Here is a 23,586-nt window from a genome sequence, read left to right on the forward strand (position 1 = left end):
TCTCCAACAACTAGTTCTCTTGGGAAATAAGAGAACTCACTCCCATGAGAATGGCACCAAGCCTTTCATGAGGGGTTGTGCCCCCCACACTCCATGACCCAAAAATGTCCCAGCAGGCGACACCTCCAACAGTGGGGATCAAATTTCAACATGAGAATTGGGGCAAAACATACTATATCAAATTGATCTTTATATAATATATTCTTCAATGGGAAAATGATGTAAAATTATCTACATGTTCTAATATTCATTCTCTTTATTTACTTGCATTTTTCTACCTCTGTTATATATTTCTTAAGCTACAGGTTACAAGGACCATTTTAAATATTCCAGGTGTGGTACAAGGCCTTCTACCAAAGACAACTATTATATTTTAAAATTTATTCTCTATTTTTCTTGTGCATATCAGCATTTTGTTAGTTCCTTTGGTCTCTAAGGCATACTTCACCAATATTTTGATTGTTAAATAGATCTAGATCTTTTCTAGCTATATATATTTTTCTGGTAAATATTGCTATAACTTGAATTAGAATTCCTTAGAATCCTGCTATTTGCATATCCACTCTTCCTTTTCCCAGTGTAACAAAATAGAGACTCTGCATTTTTCTGTCTATGTGGAAATCTTGTAAGATATTCTTACAGTACTTTTCTTACCAGCTTGGCTTTTATTGCCTAATTTAAAAAAAATCAACTAGCTAATCCTGATTTTTAGTACTGTTTAAAGCACTAACATGGCTCTAAGTGCTTTACCTTTACACTCTCAGTTAATTCTTTCTTTTTTTTTTGAGACGGAGTCTCACTCTGTCGCCCAGGCTGGAGTGCAGTGGCGCCATCTCGGCTCACTGCAAGCTCCGCCTCCCAGGTTCACGCCATTCTCCTGCCTCAGCCTCTCCGAGTAGCTGGGACTACAGGCGCCCGCCACCACGCCCGGCTACTTTTTTTTTTGTATTTTTAGTAACGATGGGATTTCATCGTGATCTCCATCTCCTGAACTTGTGATCCGCCCGCCTCAGCCTCCCAAAGTGCTGGGATTACAAGCGTGAGCCACTGCGCCCGGCCTCTCAGTTAATTCTTTCCAATAACCCTATGTGATATTTATTACCATTATTATCCCCATTTTATAATTGAGAACTCTGCAGCTTAAGAGGGATTTAGTAATTAGCCTATGGTCACACAGTATGGGGCCAAGGCCTGGAGCACAGGTCAGTCTATGAGACCAAATGTGCTGCAATAAAGGACAATTATTTGATATTCCTGCAGATTTTGGTACCTGGCAGTTGGAAAAATTTCAATTTCTCTCACAGACCTAGATTTAACTTGCTTGGAGCACAAGTAGGAAACTGATTGTATGGTGTATCATCTAATTTCTGTGTAAATTGCCATTTTGAAAGACTCTTGGAATAGAATAAAAATCCAGTGTTTATTTTTTTCATTTTTTTAGGACCATCTGAATCTGATAATTTTTCTCATAACCTGAGAGGAGTAATCCCACGAAGTTTTGAATATTTGTTTTCCTTAATTGATCGTGAAAAAGAAAAGGTAAAACAATGTAAAAATAAAGTGGTTCTATGAAATGTCTAATTTTGAATAGGTAGCTACTGATAATTAGCTCATGATACATGGTGGAGCATGGATGGTACTCTACAATATGAAAAGACTAGTGTGGCATAAAAAAAAACCTTTCAATTCTGAGGATAATATTAAGGATTCTGAGTTGTTTTATCTCAATTGAGTTTTTAGTTTATAAAACATGCATTATCCTTTATCCCAAATTGCTGGTTTACAAGAAAGGAAAATAGTGCTTCTGAGGCTCTCAAAAAAAGATTTTGTAAGAGAGAAACTGTAAAGAAAATCTCAACTGAGGAAAACAGATACATTAATACACTAAGCCTAATCATCTACCTGTACCTAGGCTCACAGGTGACTGCAGGTGTCCCTAAATCCTCATGACATCCAGCAGTGATGGACTCATCCTCACCACCTTTGTAGCACCTGCTACTGCCTTCCATGATCTTTGTGCTCCACATGTGGTATGGCTCCATCACCCTGGGGATATGGTCTTTCCTCTTGCATTGGCTCCCAGGTTGGGCCTTCTCACAGTTGTGCTGATTTAGCTTGGTGAATTCGGGGCTTAGAACCATTAGTGTTTTATGTTCCATTACTTGTGTACCAAAGAAACTTATATATAACATTGGTTTACCATTTACTCCTTTGCAGAAATCACCTATCTATAACACTGAAATTAGACACACAAATTGTATGGCAGTGAAATAATTTAGTACCATGCATTTCTATGGTTAAAAATCCTATAAAGTCTTTTAAAATAAATTATTTTCAATCGTTTGAAGAACATAACACTTGCTCCAAATAAAATTTTATGAGGACATCAAATATATAAGACAGACAAAAATGGAATTTCCCAACTGGACTGCTCAATTCTCCTCCCCCTGTATTAGCTCCCAGGCACCTGTGGAGGCCTCTAGGGTGCCTGGCACCACAGTTTGATGCAGCTCTAAAATATAACGATGTGTTAAAACTAGTTATCAGCTGAGCACGGTGGCTCACGCCTGTAATCCCAGCACTTTGGGAGGCCGAGGCAAATCACGAGGTCAGGAGATCAAGACCATCCTGGCTAACACAGTGAAACCCCGTCTCTACTAAAAATACAAAAAATTAGCGGGGCGTGGTGGCGGGCACCTGTAGTCCCAGCTACTCGGGAGGCTGAGGCAGGAGAATGGCATGAACCTGGGAGGCAGAGCTTGCAGTGAGCCAAGATTGCGCCACTGCACTCCAGCCTGGACAACAGAGTGAGACTCCGTCTCAAACAAAACAAAACAAAACAAAAAAACTATTTATCTAGATTTTTTTTACTTTTAGGTATCTTATATTGTATTAAAGGATAATAGCATAGGAAATTTACATCTTGTGAAGCGAGTGCAAAATTAATGCTCATGAAAACTAGGTATGAACACATGAAAATAATGTATCTAAATGAGGCTTCTTTTTTACAGGCTGGAGCTGGAAAGAGTTTCCTTTGTAAGTGTTCCTTTATTGAAATCTACAACGAGCAGATATATGATCTACTGGACTCTGCATCGGCTGGACTGTACTTAAGGGAGCATATCAAGAAGGGAGTCTTTGTTGTTGGTGCGGTGGAGCAGGTGGTAACCTCAGCTGCTGAAGCCTATCAGGTACCCTGCCATGAGTACTTAATTGGTGCTTAGGCAACAAACCTGCTGTGAATGCACCCCAAACTCCAAAAAGTGACAATTGAGGTACCAAAAATATGTCATAAAGGCATAATACAGAATGTTCATGGGAAGTAAAGATAAAATAATATGGCAGTATTTTCTTTTCCAAGAGTCTTTCAAAATGGAACCTCGAAAGGGCAATTTATACAGAAATAAGATGATACATTGTATCATCAGTTTCTTACTTGTCCATATGTTTTTAGTGGTTCCTCCTGGGAGATGCCTGTTTGAGGGGCTTCTGGGAACTCTGGCCTTTAAACCAGCTGGCTGTTCTTTTCTACGTTGCTTGCTTGTTAGGTGTCAAAAGCTAACTTACCTTGAGCATTCAGCTCAGGACAAGCAAACCTCTTGACAGGAATTTATAAAATATTCTAGATATGTTTTTATGAAATCTGATCTGGCTTAATGATTTGAAAGTTTTTTATTATGAAGCATTTGACACATATGAAATATTACCACAAGCATGTAAGTTACCAAGCATAATGTTAAAGTGAACTTTCAGGAGGCTTTTAGACAATTTAAAGACCCTGGTATCACCAGTACTATCCGATTTACTGGTGATATTTGGTTCTTTAAATATGCTATAAATAGGTAAATAGGATACCTGTCCTCCCTATCCCATATCCCTGGCTCTTCCCCAAAATTAAGCACTAAGTTGAATGTCATTATCATTTTCTTCCACTTTTAAATCACATATGTATGTGGTTTTGCCTGTTTTTGAGTTTGAAAAACACATATTTAGCTTTCTATGACTTTTAAAACTCAATGTGGTTTATGAAATCTACGTTGCATTTCATTTATTTTCACTGCTGTATATTTTATAATTTATTCTTTTATCTTCAATAAAAGATGGAATCAAGTCTCTTGATTCCAGCTGTTTAAATTGAGACTCCCCCCGGCGAGAGACAGGTTGTACATGTGACCTAGTATGTGTATACATACATACTCAAAAATTTGTGTTGGGTTTTTTATTGGAATTACATTGCAGTTATAGACCAGTCTGGAGGGATTAACAATTCTTTTTACAATGTTTTACAATATTCAGTCCATACATTAGCATAGTATGTCTCCTCTTTTTAGATCTTTAATGTCTTGCAATATAATTTTAATAATTTTCATCATAAAAGTCACACATACTTTTTGTTAACTTTATTCCAGTATACCTTATGTTTTTAGTTTCTCTAATAATCTCTTTCTTATTTTCATTTTTATTTATTTTTTTATTTGTTTTTTGGAGACAGAATCTTGCTCTGTCGCCCAGGCTGGAGTGCAGTGGTGCAATCTTGGCTCACTGCAACCTCCGCCTCCTAGGTTCAAGCAATTCTCATGCCTTAGCCTCCCAAGTAGGTGAGACTACAGGCACGCACTGCCATGCCTGGCTAATTTTTTGTATTTTAGGAGAGACGGTTTCACCATGTTGCCCAGGCTGGTCTTGAACTCCTGAGCTCAGGCAATCCACCTGCCTTGGCCTCCCAAAGTGCTAGGATTATAGGCATGAGCTACCGTGCCCGGCACATAATCACTTTTTAAAATTACATTTAGTGTTTGGTGTGTATAGAAATGCAGTTGATTTTTATAAGATGCTTTTATAATCAGCCACCTTGCTAACTGTCTTAAAAAATCAAGAATGTGTGTTAAAGTTTTGTTTGATGCTTTTTCCACCATTGTTGAGATAATCTTGTGCTTTTTCTTCTTTAACATGTTAACACGATAAAGTACTCGATTAAGATTTGCTATTATTTTGTTTAGTGTTTTTCATAAATTTAAAAAGTTGAGATCAATCTGTAATTTCCTTTGTCCTATTCCTTTTTTCTTTTTTTCTTTTTTTTTTTTTGAGACAGGGTCTCGCTCTGTCACCCAGGCCAGAGTACAAGTGGCACAATCATGGTTCACTGCAGCCTTGACCTCCTGGGCTTAACAGATCCTCCCACCTCAGCCTCCCTAGTAGCTGAGACTGCAAGTGCACAGCATTATGTCTGGCTGATTTTTGAATGTTTTTGTAGAGATGAGGTTTAGCCATGTTGTCCAGGTCAGTCTTGAACTCCTGGGCTCAAGCATTTCACCTTGCCTCAGCCTCCCACTATAGGCGTGAGACACTGCACCCGGCCCTATTCTCTTTGTCTGGTTTTATTATCAATGTTACTTGTTTTCTGAAAGTATTTGTGCCTGGGATGACTTATTCTTAGAATACATAGTAGAACTCATCTGAAAAATTATCTGGGTCTTGTGAGATTTTTAACTACAAAACAATATTTTAATAGAGCCATGCAGCCATGTTATTTCTTCTTGGGTCAGTGTTAGTAAGTTATGTATTTTAGAAAAATTTCAATTTCCTCTTAGTTTTCAAGTATATTGGCATAAAGTTGTTCCTAGTATTCACATTTTTACAATCTTTGCCATAACTGCCATTCTGTTTCCTTTTTACACAGTTGTTATTGTTTATATGGACTTGCTCTTTAATATTTTCTTTGTTTTCAGTTTATCCTGGGTTTATCATGCTGTTCTTTTTCCAACTTCTTAAGCTGGATGTTTACTCACGTTGGCATTTCTTTTGTGATATAAGTATTTAATACTATAAATTTTTACTTCTTAATACTTCTTTAACTTCACACAAGTTTTAATATTTTAATTACGGTGTAGATCCAAATATTTTTCTACTATAATTTTTTTTGACTCATGAATTACTGAGAAATGTGATTTTAAATTCCAAAGCGTGTGAGGATTTCTAACTTATTTCTCACATTGATTCTCAATTGCATTGGGATCGAAGAATGTGGTCTTATGTGACATCTAGTCTTTGAGTTTTTTTTGAGACATAATTTATGGATTAATAACCTTTTTTAAAAGTGTGTCATGTGTGCTTGAGAAGAATATGTATCCTTGGTACAAGGTTTTATATTTTTGCTAGTTTTCTTGTCCGTGTAATCTATTGATACTTCAGAGAGATGCACTGATTTCCCACTAAGGTGTTGGTTTTTCAGTTTCATTGCGATTTTTGTCTAATTTATATATATATATATATATATATAATAGATACATACACATATGGAAACACAACAAGTCCTCACTTAACATCCTTATAGGTTCTTGGAAACTGACTTTAAGTGAAACGATGTATAATAAAACCAATTTTACTACAGGCTAATTGATACAAAGAAGAGTTAAGTTCCTACTGCATATTTCCAGTCATAAAAGCATCACCAAACTTCTCAATAAGAACCCAACACACTTCTAATATTAAACATTGAAATAAATGTCAACTATACATTTATTTTAAAAAGAATAATAACAACTAAGATAATTATTTACCCAGGTTTTGGTGGATAAGTGAGTGATGGCAGTCATGGTGTTGGGTTAAATCGGGAATAAATGTTTGCAAAGTAGAAATTGTCAGGAGCACTTCCTACCACCATACAGTTCAGAAACAAACAATAACAAATATGGCGGGCTCACTGAGTACTTTCATACTGCATTGTTTATTGTCCTGTATTTGTATGAGTATCATATACTTTATGACTTTTTTTTTTTTTGAGACGGAGTCTCACTCTCTCTCCAAGGCTAGAGTGTAGTGGTGCGATCTTGGCTTACTTCAACCTCTGCCTCCCGGGTTCAAACGATTCTTGTGCCTCAGCCTCCTGAGCAGCTAGGACTACAGGCGTGTGCCACCACACCCGGCTAAATTTTTGTATTTTTATTAGAGATGGGGTTTTGTCATGTTGGCCCGGCTGGTCTTTACACAGACAGTTGCCCCGGGTGGAAATCATTTTATTTTCTCAAGTTCACAACAAAATAACACTGAATGAAGTGAAATGGAGGACCTGCTGTGGACTCCTTTATTAGGTATATATACAAGTGTAGAATTAGTATATATCTTCCTTTTATTTTCACCTATAATTATTTATTGATTCTGTACTTTCCTATCAACACATTTTGCTTTACAAATCTGTTTTGTCTGATGTTCACCTACCACTGAACATTCTTTTGATTACCATTTGCCTGGTATACGTTTTCCCATCAGTTTTTCTGTTTCTTTTTTTTTTTTTTTTTTTGAGTCTCGCTCTGTCGCCAGGCTAGAGTGCAGTGGCATGATCTCGGCTCACTGCAACCTCTGCCTCCCAGGTTCAAGCTATTCTCCTGCCCCAGCCTCCCGAGTAGCTGGGACTACAGGCATGTGCCACCACACCCTGTTAATTTTTGTATTTTTAGTAGAGATGAGGTTGGCCAGGATGGTCTCTATCTCTTGACCCCGTGATCTCCCTGCCTCGGCCTCCCAAAGTGCTGGGATTACAGGCGTGAGCCACTGGGCCCGGCCCCTTCTGTTTCTTAATGTTTTAGGTGTTTATTGTAAACCACATAGCTATACTTTGCTCGTTTTTTTAACTGCTCATGACAGTATCTTACCTAATTTATTTACATTACTATATGATTGTTGATATTCTTAGACTGGTTTCTACCATCTTTCTTAGTGTGTTTTGCCTGTTTCATCTAATACTTCCTTCTCTTTTCTTGCCTTTTTGTTTTTGATCCAGTATGCAGCATGATTTATTGAAAAAAACTCTTTTTCCTATTACATTGCCTTTGCATCTTTGGTGAATTGACTGTACACATATGGGTTTATATCTAACTGTATTCTGTTCTGTTGATCTATATGTTTCTTTTCATCAATATTAAATGGTCTTGATTATTATATAACTTGTTGCTAAGTAGTGTCTTTAGATCAGGTAGGGTAAGTCCTCCAACACTGTTCTTTTTAACAATTACTTTGGTTATTCATTGTCCTTTGCATTTTCATTTACATAGAACCAGTTTGTCAATTTCTACAAAATAGGCTGCTGGGATTTTGAGTGGGGTTGTGTTGAATCTATCAATTATTTTTGGTAGAACTGGCATCTTAACAATATTGAGTCTCCCAATCTATGAACACTCACCAGGTATTTTTGTTTTTGATTTTTTATTTTGATTTTTGTAGAAGTATTCAGGCAAACATGCTTGTATTTGCTTTTTCCCCTTATGTTACACAAGTGACAGCATACTGTGCTATTTTTATACCTTGCCTTTTTTATTTTGGAGACCAAGTCTCGCTGTTTTGCCCAGGCTGGAGTGCAATGGCATGATCTCAGCTCAATGCAACCTCCACCTCCTGGGTTCAAGAGATTCTCCTGCCTCAGCCTCCCGAGTAGTTGGGATTATAGCTGTCTGCCACCACGCCCAGCTAAATTTTGTATTTTTTAGTAGAGACGGGGTTTCACCATGTTGGTCAGGCTGGTCTTGAACTCCTGACCTCAGGTAATCCACCCGCCTTGGCCTCCCAAAGTGCTGAGATTACAGGCGTGAGCCACAGTGCCCGGCCGCTTTTTTTAGATAATAGTATTTTGGAATTTGTCTCAGTTTGGAGGATCTCTCTCTCTCTCTTGTTTTTTGTAGCTGTATGAATGTATCAGATGTATTTAATATGTAATATACAGTATTTAATGTTATAAAAAGAAAGCATAAAGTACTATCCAAGAAACATAAAAGATACAAATAGCTGGGCGCAGTGGCTTACTCCTGTAATCCCAGCCTCTTTGGGAGGCCAAGGTGGTGGATCACTTGAGGTCAGGAGTTCAAGACCAGCCTGGCCAACATGGTGAAACCCCCTCTCTATTAAAAATACAAAAAAATTAGGCATGGTGATGCATGCCTGTACTCCCACCTACTCTGGAGGCTGAGGTGGGAGGATCGTTTGAGCCTGGGAGGCAGAGATTTCAGTGAGACATGAACATGTCACTACACTCCAGCCTGGGTAACAAAGTGAGACTCTGTCTTAAAAAAAAGAAAAAAGATACAAATAATTTCAGTTTTATACTGTTGCTGATTAATAGGGTTATAACAGCTACAAATTTTTTTTTTTTTTTTTTTTTTTGTGATGAGACAGAGTCTCTGTTGCCCAGGCTGGAGCGGAATGGCCCGATCTTGGCTCACTGCAACTTCCACCTCCCGGGTTCAAGCGATTCTCCTGCCTCAGCCTCCCGAGTAGCTGGGACTACAGGTGCATGCCACCACACCCGGCTAATTTTTTATATTTTTAGCAGAGACGGGGTTTCACCGTGTTAGCCAGACTGGTCTCGGTCTCCTGACCTCATGATCCACCCACCTGGGCCTCCCAAAGTGCTGGAATTATAGGCGTGAGCCACCGTGCCCTGCCAACAGCTATGATTTATTGAGTGAAGATGCCAAGCACTGTGCTAACTTCTTTTGTATACATTATTTTACTTAATTTTCAATATGCCCTTTGAGATAAAGATACTAATTTCCCCATTTTACCCTATATATACTGTTACCCTCCTACCCAAAATGTGGTCCTCAGAACATCAGCATCACCTGAGAGCTTGTTAGAAATGCAAAATCTCAGGCCCCACCTCACACTGAATCTGAATCTGAATTTTAACAACATCTGTAGATGATTCATATGCACCTAAAACTTATATGTTCTGTTCTATGGGATAGGTACCCATATTCCCATTTTACAAATATGAAGGCTGAGGCTTGAAAAGGTTCAGCTGGCCCCAGACCTCGCCTAGTAAATAGTGGAGCCATGGTTTGAACTCATATGCATCTGATTCCAGAGCCTGCATTCTGAACTTTCATGTATCCTGCTTGCCATAGGGAATAGAAGGGAAAAAATACTTTGTAGACCAAAAGCTTACAAAACTTTGGGCTTAAAGATAATTTACAGATTTTTCCTGTCCAACATTCTCATTTTCTAGGTAAAGAAATGGGTTCAGAGAGGTTTTGTGATTTACATTAGGTTAACACAAATAAAGCGTGGCAAAACCAGTTCTAGATCCTATGCGCTCTGATTTCCTGTTTGTTCTGTTTCTGTCATGTGGAAAGGGAACACAAAGGAAAGGAAAATAACTTCAGCTTATTCCTTAATGGACCAGTAATCTTTCTCACCACGCTTTACAAATTTCCTACTGATTTTGGTGGCTATTGTGTACCATTTGGAACTTGGGATAATATAATTTATCTTATAAAGCTAGATAACAATGGAAGGCAATAGATACTCCTCACCCCTGTTCTAAATAGAAAATATGCTTTATGTAAATATATTTCTTTTTCCCTATGAAAGTAGATAATTAGCTGTATGTTAGTATTTTTCATAATAAAATGAGTGATTCTCAAGTGCTTATTTTACATTTTAAGTGTACCTATTCTTGTTCCTTTTTTTTCTCTTTTCCTTTTTTTTTTTTTTTTTAAGATAGGATCTTGCCCTGCTGCTCAGGCTGCAGTGCAGTGGCACAATCATGGCTCACTGCAGCCTTGAATTCCTGGGCTCAAGAGATCTTCCCACCTCAGCCTCCCAAGTAGCTAGGACTACAGGTTCCTGCCACTGTACATAGCAAATTATTATTATTATTTTTTGTAGAGGTGAGGTCTCACACTATGTTGGTCAGGCTGGTCTTGAATTCCTATCCACAAGTGATCCTCCAGACTTGGCCTCCCAAACTGCTAGGATTACAGGCATAAGCCACTGTAACTGGTCCTCTCATTTCTTTTAATATGTTTTCCTTTTGCATAGGTGTTGTCTGGAGGATGGAGGAATAGACGTGTGGCATCAACATCAATGAACAGAGAATCGTCTAGGTCTCATGCCGTCTTTACAATTACAATAGAGTCAATGGAGAAAAGTAATGAGATTGTGAATATACGGACCTCCCTACTCAACCTGGTGGATTTAGCAGGATCTGAAAGGCAAAAAGATACCCATGCAGAAGGGATGAGATTGAAGGTGAGAATGAAATTATGGTCTTCAACTTGTGTGTGAGTTCTTACTAGCAGTCAATACAGTCGTGATGCATGACAATGTCTCAGTCAATGAGGAACTGCATTTATGATGGGGGTCCCTTAAGAGTATAATAGCTATACCACATGGCTTAGGTATGCTGTAGGCTATACCATCTCGGTTTGCATAAGTATATTCTATGATGCCCACAAAACAATCAAATTTCCTAACAGCACATTTCTTAAAATGTACCCCTGTTAGCCGGGCACGGTGGCTCACACCTGTAATCCCAGCACTTTGGGAAGCTGAGGCAGGTAGATCACGAGGTCAGGAGATCGAGACCATCCTGGCCAACGTGGTGAAATCCCGTCTCTACTAAAAAAATACAAAAGTCAGCTGGGCGTGGTGATGCGCACCTGTAGTCCCAGCTACTTGGGAGACTGAGGCAGGAGAATCACTTGAACCTGGGAGGCCGAGGTTGCAGTGAGCTGAGATCGCGCCACTGCACGCCAGTCTGGGTGACAGAGAGAGACTCTGTCTCAGAAAAAAAAATGTATCCGTGTTGTTAACTGATATATGACCATACCAAGCTAAGTGTTTTGAGGGTGGCAAAGAAATAAGAAATTGTTCCTATTGAAAAGGAACAGAGATTTCTTTTGTGGAACAGTGAACATAGATGGGATAGGGCAAGTCTGTCAGTAGCAAAAATGTTTTAATTCATACCAGAGGGGATAAGGGTACAAGAGACAACAGGGGTCAGAGGAAGAAGGGTGCAATGTGGACTCCTTGTGGAACATGTGGAAAAGAAGTAGTTCTTGACTTGTGAAGGATTTCGGTAGGGAGAGAGAAACAGGAAATGCATGCCTGGCAGGGGGGCATCTCAAGGGTTATTGTGGATGCAGAATGAGTGTAGCATTTGGCATTTCAGCATGGCTCAATGGATGGGTGGGTTAGAGAGGCAAGCAGGCCCGGATTATCAAGGACCAGGAGTGCCAGGCCAAGTTTGTATCAACTCTGCGAATACTGGGAAACACTTAACATTTCTGAGCAACTAAGTGGTTCATGAAGAAAGCCTGTTTTATAGAAACTTAGTCATCTGACCCACTGCTGTTAAGATTTTAGAAGGGAGAGCCCACAGAAAAAGATGACCACTTACGCTGTTTAATATTTCAGGTATGAAGGGTTAAGTATCTAGTCCTAGGCTAAGGTATCAACAGTGGGACCAGAGGTTCTATGTAATATGTATTGTCAATATGTGTTTATATATATATATAGTAATATGAATTGTCAATAAAATATTTGTAGAGTCTATAGTTTAGAATATACATGGGCAAGGGGAGAGGAATTGGAAAGGATGAGGGAAGAGATCTACTTTTTTCATTAAAAGTGAGGATTTTAGTCGCCTGACCTACATTTGAGGCAGTTTCAGGCAATCTAAAGCTCATATTTTTTTGTTTTGAGACAGTCTCACTGTCACCCAGCTGGAGTACAGTGGCATGATCTCGGCTCACTGCAACCTCTGCCTCGCCGGTTCAAGCAGTTCTTCTGCCTCAGCCTCCAAGTAGCTGAGATTACAGGCGCCCACCACCACACCCAGCTAATATTTTGTATTTTTAATAGAGATGGGGTTTCACCATTTTGGCCAGGCTGGTCTTGAACTCCTGACCTCAGGTGATCCACCCTCCTTGGCCTCCCAAAGTGTTGGGATTACAGGCGTTAGCCACCACGCCCAGCCTAAAGCTCATATTTCTATTGAGATATGAGGCTTAATAAATATAGCATATGGGTTGAGCATGGTGGCTTATGCCTGTAATCCTAGCACTTGGGAGGCTGAGGTGGGAGGATCCCTCGAACCCAGGAGGTCGAGATTGCAGTGAGCTGTGATTGTGCCACTGTGCTCCAACCTGGGTGACAGAGTGAGACTCTGTGTCAGAAAAAGCATATGCTTCTAATAGGCCATATACCAAGTCTGTTCTAAAATGCTTTACATATATTAATTCATTTAACCTTCCCAACAACTCTGGGAAGTAGGTGCTATTCTTTCTATTTTACAGTTAAAGAAACCGAAGTCACACAGCTAATAAAGGTAGAGCTGAGATTCAAACCGAGCTGCTACAGTACTCTCAACCATGCCACTAACTGCCTTTCTGATTTACTGAATGATAACAGCAGTGACTCTGAATTCAGTACATCTTGCATTATAATTTTGACTTTTTCTCTTTATTGTATACTCCTTCCACTGCAGACCCAGTTTTCAAAATATGCTACCTACAGTAAAAATCTAATGTAACGTATTTAGCTCATTTTTTCCCCCCACCAAGCTTCTGTTTTAAAGTAGTTTTTATTATCCTTTACAGAATTAAACTGAATATTCTCCTCAAATAAGTTCATCAGTGGCTTTGGGGGCTGTATGGGTGAATTATTAGGCATTATACCCTTAAATATTTTAGCATAAAAGGATTGAAAAAAGTACGTATTAATGCACTACTCTAGCTTTTTTTCCCCTATTTTTTTCTGGTCTTTATAGCTCGGTTTCAAACTATTACAATCATGAAGTGACATTAATATTTTTTTTCTTTGCATGATTTTTGTGTTTGTCTTTTTTTGTTGTTGTTTTTGAGAGAGGGTCTCACTCTGTCACCCAGGTTGTAGTGCAATGGCACAATCTCAGCTCACTGCAACCTCCACCTCCCAAGCTCAAGTGATCCTCCCACCTCAGCCTCCCAAGTAGCTGGGACTACAGGCATGTGCCACCATGCCCAGCAGTTTTTTGTATTTCTTTGTAGAGATGGGGTTTCGCCATGTTGCCCAGGCTGGTATCCAACTCCTGAGGTCAAGCAACCTGCCCACCTCGGCCTCCCAAAGTGCTGGGATGACTAGCATGAGCCACAGTGCCAGCCTGTGTTTGTCTTCTAATACTAAAATTACAGTGTACATCAAATAGGAAAAGGTTAGGGATAGTTCAGCACTTCTTTTTTATTTGTTGAATAGTTGTTCTTTATTAACATTGTCCCTGACTTGCCTTTTCATCCAGAATTTTCCTCTGCTAGATATATTTTCATTCAAAATACCAAAGAGTAACCAACGTACCTAAATTTTTGTTCTTTTCCGTCAACACTTTAGGAAGCAGGTAACATAAATCGATCATTGAGCTGCCTGGGCCAAGTGATTACAGCACTTGTCGACGTGGGTAATGGAAAACAGAGACATGTTTGCTACAGAGACTCCAAACTTACCTTCTTACTACGGGTAAAGTAGATCCTTGGGTTCCTGGGCTCCTTTTGGTTATGCTAAAGTTGATAGTGGGACAGTCTCTCAGCCTCGGTGGCAAGAGTATACATTTTCTTTGCTTAAAAAGGTCTTGTGATTTCTCACCGAAAATGTGTTCATTCCTATCATTAAACAGGATTCCCTTGGAGGTAATGCCAAAACAGCCATAATTGCAAATGTTCATCCTGGATCCAGGTGTTTTGGGGAAACCCTATCAACACTTAACTTTGCTCAAAGAGCCAAGCTGATTAAAAACAAGGTAAAATACTGGCGTATACTTCATTAAATAAATGAGAAAAATACTAAAGCTTGCAGTATGCCATTTTTGTGGTTGCCCTAATATTAACATTAACTTTTATTTATTTCTCATTGTATGCAAAATTTCTATTTTATCTTTCCTACCCTTCTATATCACACATGTAATTAGAGACCTAGGTTAGATCTTATGGTTGTTATTGCTTGACTAGTTTTTTCTCTTTTTTTTTGAGACACAGTCTTGCTGTGTCACCCAGGCTGGAGTGCAGTGGTGCAAACACAGCTCACTCTAGCCTCAACTTCCTGGGCTCAAGCGATCCTCCTGCCTCAGCCTCCTGTGTAGCTGGAACTACAGGCATGCAGCACCATGCCAGGCTAATTTTTTTATTTTTTTAATTTTTATTTTATTTATTTTTTATTTATTTATTTTTTTGAGACAGAGTCTTGCTCTGTCGCCCAGGCTAGAGTGCAGTGGCGCGATCTCTGCTCAGCTGGGACTACAGGCGCCCACCACCACGCCCGGCTAATTTTTTGTATTTTTTAGTAGAGACGGGATTTCACCGTGTTAGCCAGGATGGTCTCGATCTCCTGACCTCGTGATCCGTCTGCCTTGGCCTTAATTTTTTTATTTTTTGTACACGTAGGATCTCACTTTGTTGCCCAGGCTTGTCTCAAACTCCTGGGTTCAAGCAATCCTCCTGCCTCATCCTTTCAAAGTGCTGGGATTACAGGTGTGAACCACTGTACCCAGCTGACAAATTTTTTCTTAAGGGAAAGCAAATTAAGTATGTGAGTCTTTCTTCCTGCCAACAGCCAATCAATCAGTTCTGCAGCAGACATCAGCTGAGTGTCTTCTGATTCAGTTCCATCCTGACACTTTATGTCTGGAGATAGGGTGAGATCTCACAGGTTCAGGGCTCAGTCCTACAAGACTGCCCCCAACTTCTGATGCCAATTGCAAGCCCCAGCTTGTCATATCTGTGCTTTCAGACCAACTGGCTGTAAATCAGGAGGTCCATGTTGCCCCTTTCCCTGGGTAAATCAGAAGACTATAGATCTAGTCATTTATTTTATTTCCTTGGACTATGGAGTACTAGTAAGATGAGGAGGAAAAATCATTAGAGCTTCCTGACCCTAAGTCTCTTAAGATTTACTAGAAGTCTTTGGAGATTATAGAACTGCAGCAATAATTAGAATTATGAAGTCACTGATGGGACAGTGATGTCAGAAGTGCAGTAGTACCTTGTAATGAGGCTGGCCATAAGAATCAGAAGCAACTGGAAATGGCTGCTTAACACACAAAAGAACAAAACCAAGAGCCTTCTACTAGTCACTCTCAATGGTAAGCTCTTTGCAGCCTATCAGTGGAAAGTGCCAGAGTATCTGGGACTTGTTTAAGGATGTGCTATTTAAATTTTTCCGTGAGCAAATTGGGCTTACAGCGAGAATACAGAAGACCTTGGGGCTGTCACAGGGTGTTTTTTCCTTGCTGGAGTATTGAGTATTTCACAATTGAGTCCTCTGACCTGGTTGGTACTCAGCTGTTGGCACTCGTTATCACCCTTTAGGCTTTGTGGACCTTTTTAAGGCTTTATTTTTTTAATTAATCAACTTTTTTTTTTTTTTTTGAGATAGAGTCTCGCTCTGTCAACAGGCTGGAGTGCAGTGGCGCACATGTGTGACCTCCCCCACTCTTGACATCCTGCCCCACAGTGGCACATTTTGTTTGTGAGTCCTTTAGCCTTTTAGAAGTTGTCCTAAATAAGACATTTCTTTAAGAAAATGAAGATAATCATTTAGTGTGGTAAAAAATTAAAAAAAAAAAAAAAAAGGAAGTGTCAAACCAACCCCTCCTTCCAAGAGGGCTGTTAAAAAATAAAGGTCGGATTCCTCTGGAGAAGGTTGCTTCTGCCAAGCTCAAGCCCACCCTGCAAGTCATCATGCACTTAGAGGCTAGGCTCCTTCCCCGTAGGGAGCTAGGAAAGAAGGGAAATGATACTCACTGAGGTATTGGCTCTTCTCCATTGGGAGGGTGGGGGAAGGCTGTCGTTCTCAGGGAAAGAAGTATTAGGTGAACACACCCGGATCCTAAGGGTGACCCAGCCTAACAGCTCAGGGCTAGTCAGCTGGGGGGCAGAGAGCCTGGCTGGGGCTGTTTCTCTCTGGCTCCAGGTCTGAAGGCACAAGAAAAGGAAGCTTCCTCCCCACTTGAGCACACTGTGATTCCTGTGTCCTTTTGACTATGATGTGGTCTTGAAGTTTTGTTTGATGTTCATCACTACAAATCATACCAAACAAATGTAAACACAGGACTATACTACTCAAAAAGCATTATTTTAATGCTTTTTAAAAATTCCTGAACAGGCAGTAGTAAATGAAGACACCCAAGGAAATGTGAGCCAGCTCCAAGCTGAAGTGAAGAGGCTCAAAGAACAACTGGCGGAGCTTGCTTCAGGACAGATACCACCAGAAAGCTTCCTGACCAGAGGTAGGATGAGCACACAGTCCTTTATCTTGGGGAAGACTGTACAAATAATAGTTTAAGAGCCCTTGGTGATAGACACAACACAATAAGGCAACCCAAATTTTTCTGCAGGTATCTCTTTCTGCTTATTTCTCCTATATAGGAACATAGTGGTTTGTTTATAATCAGATACAGATACCATAGGCAGTGAGAAGGGGGAATTAAAATAATTTTGAATAATCTATAAGTGCTAAAAAGAGATTAATTTCATTTAGATCTACTTCTACGTAGCATATGTAATCTATATATGTTTACTATAGGATAAGAGAGACTTATTTTTCTTCAAAGAATAGCTAGTAGAGAATTAATTAACTGGAAATCCATAAAGGCAAGAGGGTGAATTATTAACAGATCTTAAGAGGTGCACAGCACCCTGGGACTCCTCTAATTTTTTAAAAAATCTACTTCTACTTCTGTTACACCATGTGTAATCTATTGTGCATATTAACTAAATAAAGAGAAACTTATTCTTTGAAGAACGACTAATATGTGGAATGGTTAATTTGAAATCCGTGATCTAGTGATGACGGTCTCATTGTTTTTTTTTTTTTTTTTGAGACGCAGTCTCTATTTGTCGCCCAGGCTGGAGTGCAGCAGTGTGATCTCAGCTCACTGCAACCTCCACCTCCTGGGTTCAAGCGATTCTCCTGCCTCAGCCTCCTGAGTAGCTATGACTACAGACCCACGCCACCATGCCCAGCTAATTTTTTTGTATTTTTAGTAGAGACCGGGGGCGGGGGGGGGTCTCACCATGTTGGCCAGGCTGGTCTCGAACTGCTGACCTCAAGATATCCGTCTGCTTCAGCCTCCTAAAGTGCTGGGATTACAGGCATGAGCCACTGTGCCCGGCCACAGTCTCATTCTTTTAGATTAGTTGAGAGCAATCAATTAAAGGCTATCTGTTCTCTTGGTTTTGCAATGTGTTAAATATTTTTTTTCATCTTCCCTTTCTTATTGGATCAATTACAGACAAAAAGAAGACTAACTATATGGAGTATTTCCAGGAAGCAATGTTATTCTTTAAGAAATCTGAACAGGAAAAGAAGGTAGGAAATGGAATTAGTAATAAAGGAGATTCAAGATAGTTAGTTTTTTGCTGTGTGGTTTTTATTGCCTTACTAAGTGAAATAAATAATACCAAGTCAATAAAGTAATGGAAGGCTATGAAAAATCAAATTTTGCCTTTAAGATTAAATATGAAATTAGTATTTGTTGCTGGACTTATGAAAATTTAGGGAAGTCAAATTATTTTTCATGTTTAACCAAATTATGAATTTCTTTAAGTCTCTGATAGAAAAAGTTACCCAATTAGAAGACCTCACCCTCAAAAAGGAAAAATTTATTCAATCTAATAAAATGATTGTGAAATTCCGAGAGGATCAAATAATACGCTTGGAAAAGCTCCACAAGGAATCCCGGGGAGGTTTTCTGCCTGAGGAGCAGGATCGTTTGCTCTCAGAATTAAGGGATGAGATTCAAACTCTGCGAGAACAAGTGAGTATAGGGCATCTATAACATTTCTAAAAATAAAAGAAGTTCAAAGCAAATCTAAATTTGTCAGCAAGTACTTGTTCTTTAATACAATGGAAATTGTTTTAAGTGAATTCTTCTGACAGTGTGATTGCATAATTCCTTTACCTGTCTTTTTAAAATAGTTAAAGGGAAGAGAAGGGGAGAAGGAAGAAGTTGTGGTGACATTGCTACATAGTATGCTACTCTAGCAGGCCACGCAGAATTTCACCCAGTGGGCAGTTGTGGTTATCTGAGTCAGTAGGCTCTTTAGAGTTGTGCCTTTTAACGTTTTTGTTGTTTTTCCTTTTCCTTAGGGAGAATGGATAGGTCATACAGGTACATTGTGGGAAAACCCAAAATCTCTTATCAGCTTCTTGTTTATCTCTCTGGAGTTTTTAATGAATATTCAAACTAATATGGGTGGATATTTGTACTTTTGTTTCTCCTGTACACTTTTTTGCACTTTGCCTTTTTCAGTTAATCTTGGTTGACAAGATTAATTTGGTCCTTGTTCTTTTCAGTGTGTTGATTTAACTAGTCTCCTTTGCATGAAAAGCCTGCCACAATGTACACCCTTGTGCTTACCTCCTTAGGTGCGTGAACATTTCAAGGGTCTAGACTCCAACTGAGAATAGGAGAGTTACAGGACATGCATATTTTCAAACTGATCACAAATGCCAAGTTGCTTTCCACGGTGGTTGCAGAAGGGTACCACCAGTAGTGCATGTGCATACCTAGTTTTCTAATGGCTTTTTAGAGGAACTAATTCACTAAGGAAATGTTTGTAAATATATAATGCATGTAATTCTTCTATGTCACAGATAGAGCACCACCCCAGAGTTGCAAAGTATGCTATGGAAAATCATTCCCTCAGGGAGGAGAATAGAAGACTGAGATTATTAGAGCCTGTGAAAAGAGCTCAAGAAATGGATGCCCAGACCATTGCAAAACTAGAAAAAGCTTTCTCTGAAATAAGTGGCATGGAGAAAAGTGACAAAAGTAAGAAATGATTGTTGTATATACGTGCCATATAGGAAGGGGCTGTTTTAAAGAGCATTTTTAGTGCCTTGTGACTAGGGTCTTCATTTTAGCCTCCAGGCCTGCTATGCTAATGTCTTATACACATATTCTTTTATATTATAGAAAGGTATTTACTAAACTTTTCTTTTTCTCAAAAATCACAGAGCATAAACTACGTAAGCTAATAGATATAACGAGAAAATACTCATTGTATTTGTTTTATTGATAAAAAGATTGATTCAGATACTATGTTAAATTTTTACTAAATTTTCCTGTTTAAAGTATTTGAAATGAAAAGTCTTTAACTAATCAAACGTGAATAAAAATAGAGTTGAAATGTTTATCAATCTAATTAGTCCTGTGCAGTATAAGAGATATAGAAAGGTCAGACTCATAGCACAGTGTTTGGGTCCTGATGTTGTGTTTGGGTCCTGGTATTGTGGTTACCAATGTATGCAGTCTCTAGTTACATACTACTTTCATAAGTTTGCGTACTATGTGAAAAGTGGTTTAGTTAATACTAAATCTGCCTTACAGTCTTGACAGCTGTTGGTGTTCATACCCTGGGATTTGGTAACAAAGTCTGTGTTTGCCCCAGTCTTAGAGTTAATATTTTCACGGTCTTTTATCATAGACTTGGCCTTGGTTTCCTTTTAGGTTGAAATTGAAAAAGTTCTAATGTTTTTATTCTGCATTCATAAAGAAGACTGTCTCTTTGCTTTTTAAAATTTCATTTTTTAAGCCTTCTTCCATTCTGTTATGACTGAATAGAATAATAAGAGTCACAGTAACTGGGTTGGGGAGAGACTTAAGATATTAGATGCAAAATTACTATCAGGTTTTCTGTTGTTTTTTTTGAGATGGAGTCTCACTCTGTCACCCAGGCTGTAGTGCAGTGGTGTGATCTCGGCTCACTGCAACCTCCACCTCCTGGATTCAAGCAATTCTCCTGCCTCAGGCTCCCTCCTGGGATTACAGTCACACACCACCACACCGAGCCAATTTTTGTATTTTTGGTAGAGATGGGGTTTCACCATGTTGGCCAGGCTGGTCTTGAACTTCTGGCTTCAAATGATCCACCCACTTCGGCCTCCCAAAGTGCTGGGATTACAGATGTGAGCCCCAACGCCTGACTTAGGTTTTCTGTTTTATTTAAACTACTTTTCCCTACAGTGCCCTTTATTTTGTTGGCCATTTTGTTGTGGCCTCCATAATACCTTGACTTACTCCCTTCAGAAGATACTAATGTCTGGATCTCATCAGTTTCTAAACATTGATCATTCTCTAAACAACTTTTACATGATCTTTTCCCACACTGAAACTGAGTGGACTCTCTTCAACATATTCAGTGTTCTAGGCATTTCCTGAAAATTAATATTTTCTACCTGATAGATGATACCGGGTTCTTACAACCTGCTGCCCTTGCTATTTGTTTCCTTTTCTAAATAATTCCTTGGCTGTTAACATTAGCTGCTAGCACTAATTCCTACAAGATTCACTGGCTGCTGTTTCTCTGTCTAGCATTAGGCGTGCCACACTTTCGTCATTGTTTGTTCTTTCTCCTAATGGGAAAGGTGTTGCCTTAACTACACTTCTCCATCCTGTGGCATCTGCTTCTTAAACATGACTTCTAATCCCCTTTGGCACACTGTGTCACATCCTGTGCCTTCTGCTGAGTTATAAGCTTTTGTATTTTAGGGCTCGCTTTCCAACCCATTTCTCACTTTTCCTCCTTGTGGCCCAAAATTGATACCTGACAGAGAACTTAGAAAATGTGTCCTGTTATTTTTGTTTGTCAAACACTGAAGTTGTAAAGCTAGGCATGGTGGCATGCACCTGTAGTCCCAACTATTTGGGAGGCTAAAGCAGGGGGTTCACTTGAGACCAGAGTTTGGGGCTTTAGTACACTATGATCATGCTTGTGAATAGCCACTGCACTCTAGCCTGGGCAACATAGTGAGGCCCTGTCTCAGAAAAAAAAAAAAAAAAATGAGATTGTTTTCTTATTAACAGATGAGCAAGGATTTTCACCTAAAGCTCAGAAAGAGCCATGTTTGTTTGCAAACACTGAGAAGTTAAAAGCACAACTCCTGCAAATTCAGACAGAGCTGAATAATTCAAAGCAAGAATATGAAGAATTCAAAGAACTTACTAGGTAAAGTCTAAATACACATGCATGCACACTTATTTTCTTTCAGTGTTCATTTGCTGTAGTGTTAATATCGATAATTCAATTGGGCATTTTACTTTAAATATTAAACTCTCATAGCAGCAACTACTTTGACATGAAGAGAAAGAGCATGCTTCTAGCTCTTTACTAATATATTCAATGAACTAGGTAATACAGGTGTTTTAAGCAGTTTTTTCCTGTTGAGAGTCTATTGAACTTGCATAGTAAATTATTTAAATTTAAATTTGATAATCAGAGTTGTTAAGACTTTTAGGACGTATAGGTTTGTTAATATTCCTACTTGATTCTCATTATGTAAAAACAAAGATAAATCACATTCATATTATAACTAAGATCAATCTTACCCTAAAATATAAACAAATGTTTGGTTCAAAAATGACATATCACATATGGTATAATCATGGACTATTTGTTTGGGCTTTTGAATTTGAGCCCTACTGTTTACTAGTTGAATCCCTCAAACAGTCTCTGAGCTGTAGTTTACTGAACTGGAGAATGATGGGAATAATCTGAGAGAATAGAGAATATCTCTGATTTAGAGATAAGTATAAAGTTATGTGAGAGCATAAACTGTAAAGTATTCTATAAATGTTTGACATTACTTATTACCTGAAATACTCCGTTTTACAATATCTATTAGGAAAAGGCAGCTAGAATTGGAATCAGAGCTTCAGTCTTTGCAAAAAGCGAACCTTAATCTTGAAAACCTTTTGGAAGCAACAAAAGCCTGCAAGCGGCAAGAAGTTTCTCAGCTGAATAAAATTCATGCTGAAACACTTAAGGTAGGTCATCTGAACAATACCTCCACCTTAAATCAGTGCAATGTCATTTTATTAATAATGGAGAGAGTCTGCATGGTCTATCTCCAGATGCAGATGACATCCCATGCAGGTAATAAACACCGGTGTCACACTGGTCCTTGGGTTACTGCTAGCAACCCCACTGATGTATCCCCCCAGTGGTAGGGTGGGGTAGGAAAGAATTCAGCATTTGCAATCAAATTCGAATGTGCCATTAACTTTAGTCAGGGTTTCCTAACTTCTGAGCCTTATCTTTCTTTTCTCTAAATTGGAAATAAAGGTAATTTACTTGCAGAATTTTAGAGTACTAAATGAGATAGATAAGCTGCCTGGTACCTTGTAGATATCAGTAAAATGGCAGCTATTACTACAATATAACATGTCCTCAAAGTTTTCAGTAGAATAGAAACCTTAATGGGCAAAGACCGCTAAGGGATCACAGGTGCCTCTGGAAATAACACGAGAGGGTTTTGTCCTAAATAACCACATCCCTCATAAAAGAAAAAAAAAAATGTGTGAACAACTGAGAATGAGGAGAGAGAAAGGAAGTACACAAGGAAAACAAAAGGTTGAGGAGGTGATACTGATTTCAGCTTTTGTATCCAATTTTTTGGAGGTTAAAAAATTTTTTCCTTAGCTGGGTGTGGTGGTGCAGGCCTGTAGTCCCGGCTATTTGGGAGGCTGAGGCAAGAGGATTGCTTGAGCCCAGGAATTCAAGTCCAGCTTGAATTCAAGTTCTTTTCTTTTCTTTTTTTTAAGACAGAGTCTTGCTCTGTCGGCCAGGCTGGAGTGCAGTGGTGCAATCTCAGCTCACTGCAACCTCCGCCTCCCAGGTTCAAGCGATTCTCCTGCCTCAGCCTCCCGAGTAGCTGGGATTACAGGCGCCTGCCACCATGCCCGGATAATTTTTGTATTTTCAGTAGAGATGGGGTTTTGCCATGTTGGCCAGGCTGGTCTCGAACTCATGACCTCGTGATCTGCCTGCCTCGGCCTCCCAA

General features: G+C 39.2%; 1 protein-coding gene across 1 annotated transcript in view; it reads left to right on the forward strand.

The window, feature by feature from the left end:
* Positions 1 to 23,586, forward strand: part of KIF15 (kinesin family member 15) — a 97,810-nt gene that overhangs the window by 29,860 nt on the left and 44,364 nt on the right. Inside the window, exons 6-16 of the mRNA XM_003809315.6 lie at positions 1,442 to 1,539; positions 3,012 to 3,191; positions 10,813 to 11,022; positions 14,140 to 14,265; positions 14,423 to 14,545; positions 16,906 to 17,029; positions 18,035 to 18,111; positions 18,350 to 18,559; positions 19,399 to 19,576; positions 21,611 to 21,752; positions 22,429 to 22,570. Of these exons, the coding sequence (XP_003809363.1) occupies positions 1,442 to 1,539; positions 3,012 to 3,191; positions 10,813 to 11,022; positions 14,140 to 14,265; positions 14,423 to 14,545; positions 16,906 to 17,029; positions 18,035 to 18,111; positions 18,350 to 18,559; positions 19,399 to 19,576; positions 21,611 to 21,752; positions 22,429 to 22,570 (1,610 nt within the window). The remainder of the gene's footprint in view (positions 1 to 1,441; positions 1,540 to 3,011; positions 3,192 to 10,812; positions 11,023 to 14,139; positions 14,266 to 14,422; positions 14,546 to 16,905; positions 17,030 to 18,034; positions 18,112 to 18,349; positions 18,560 to 19,398; positions 19,577 to 21,610; positions 21,753 to 22,428; positions 22,571 to 23,586) is intronic.

The sequence above is a fragment of the Pan paniscus genome, chromosome 2 (genome assembly GCF_029289425.2).
Source record: "Pan paniscus chromosome 2, NHGRI_mPanPan1-v2.0_pri, whole genome shotgun sequence".
Lineage (NCBI taxonomy): Eukaryota > Metazoa > Chordata > Mammalia > Primates > Hominidae > Pan > Pan paniscus.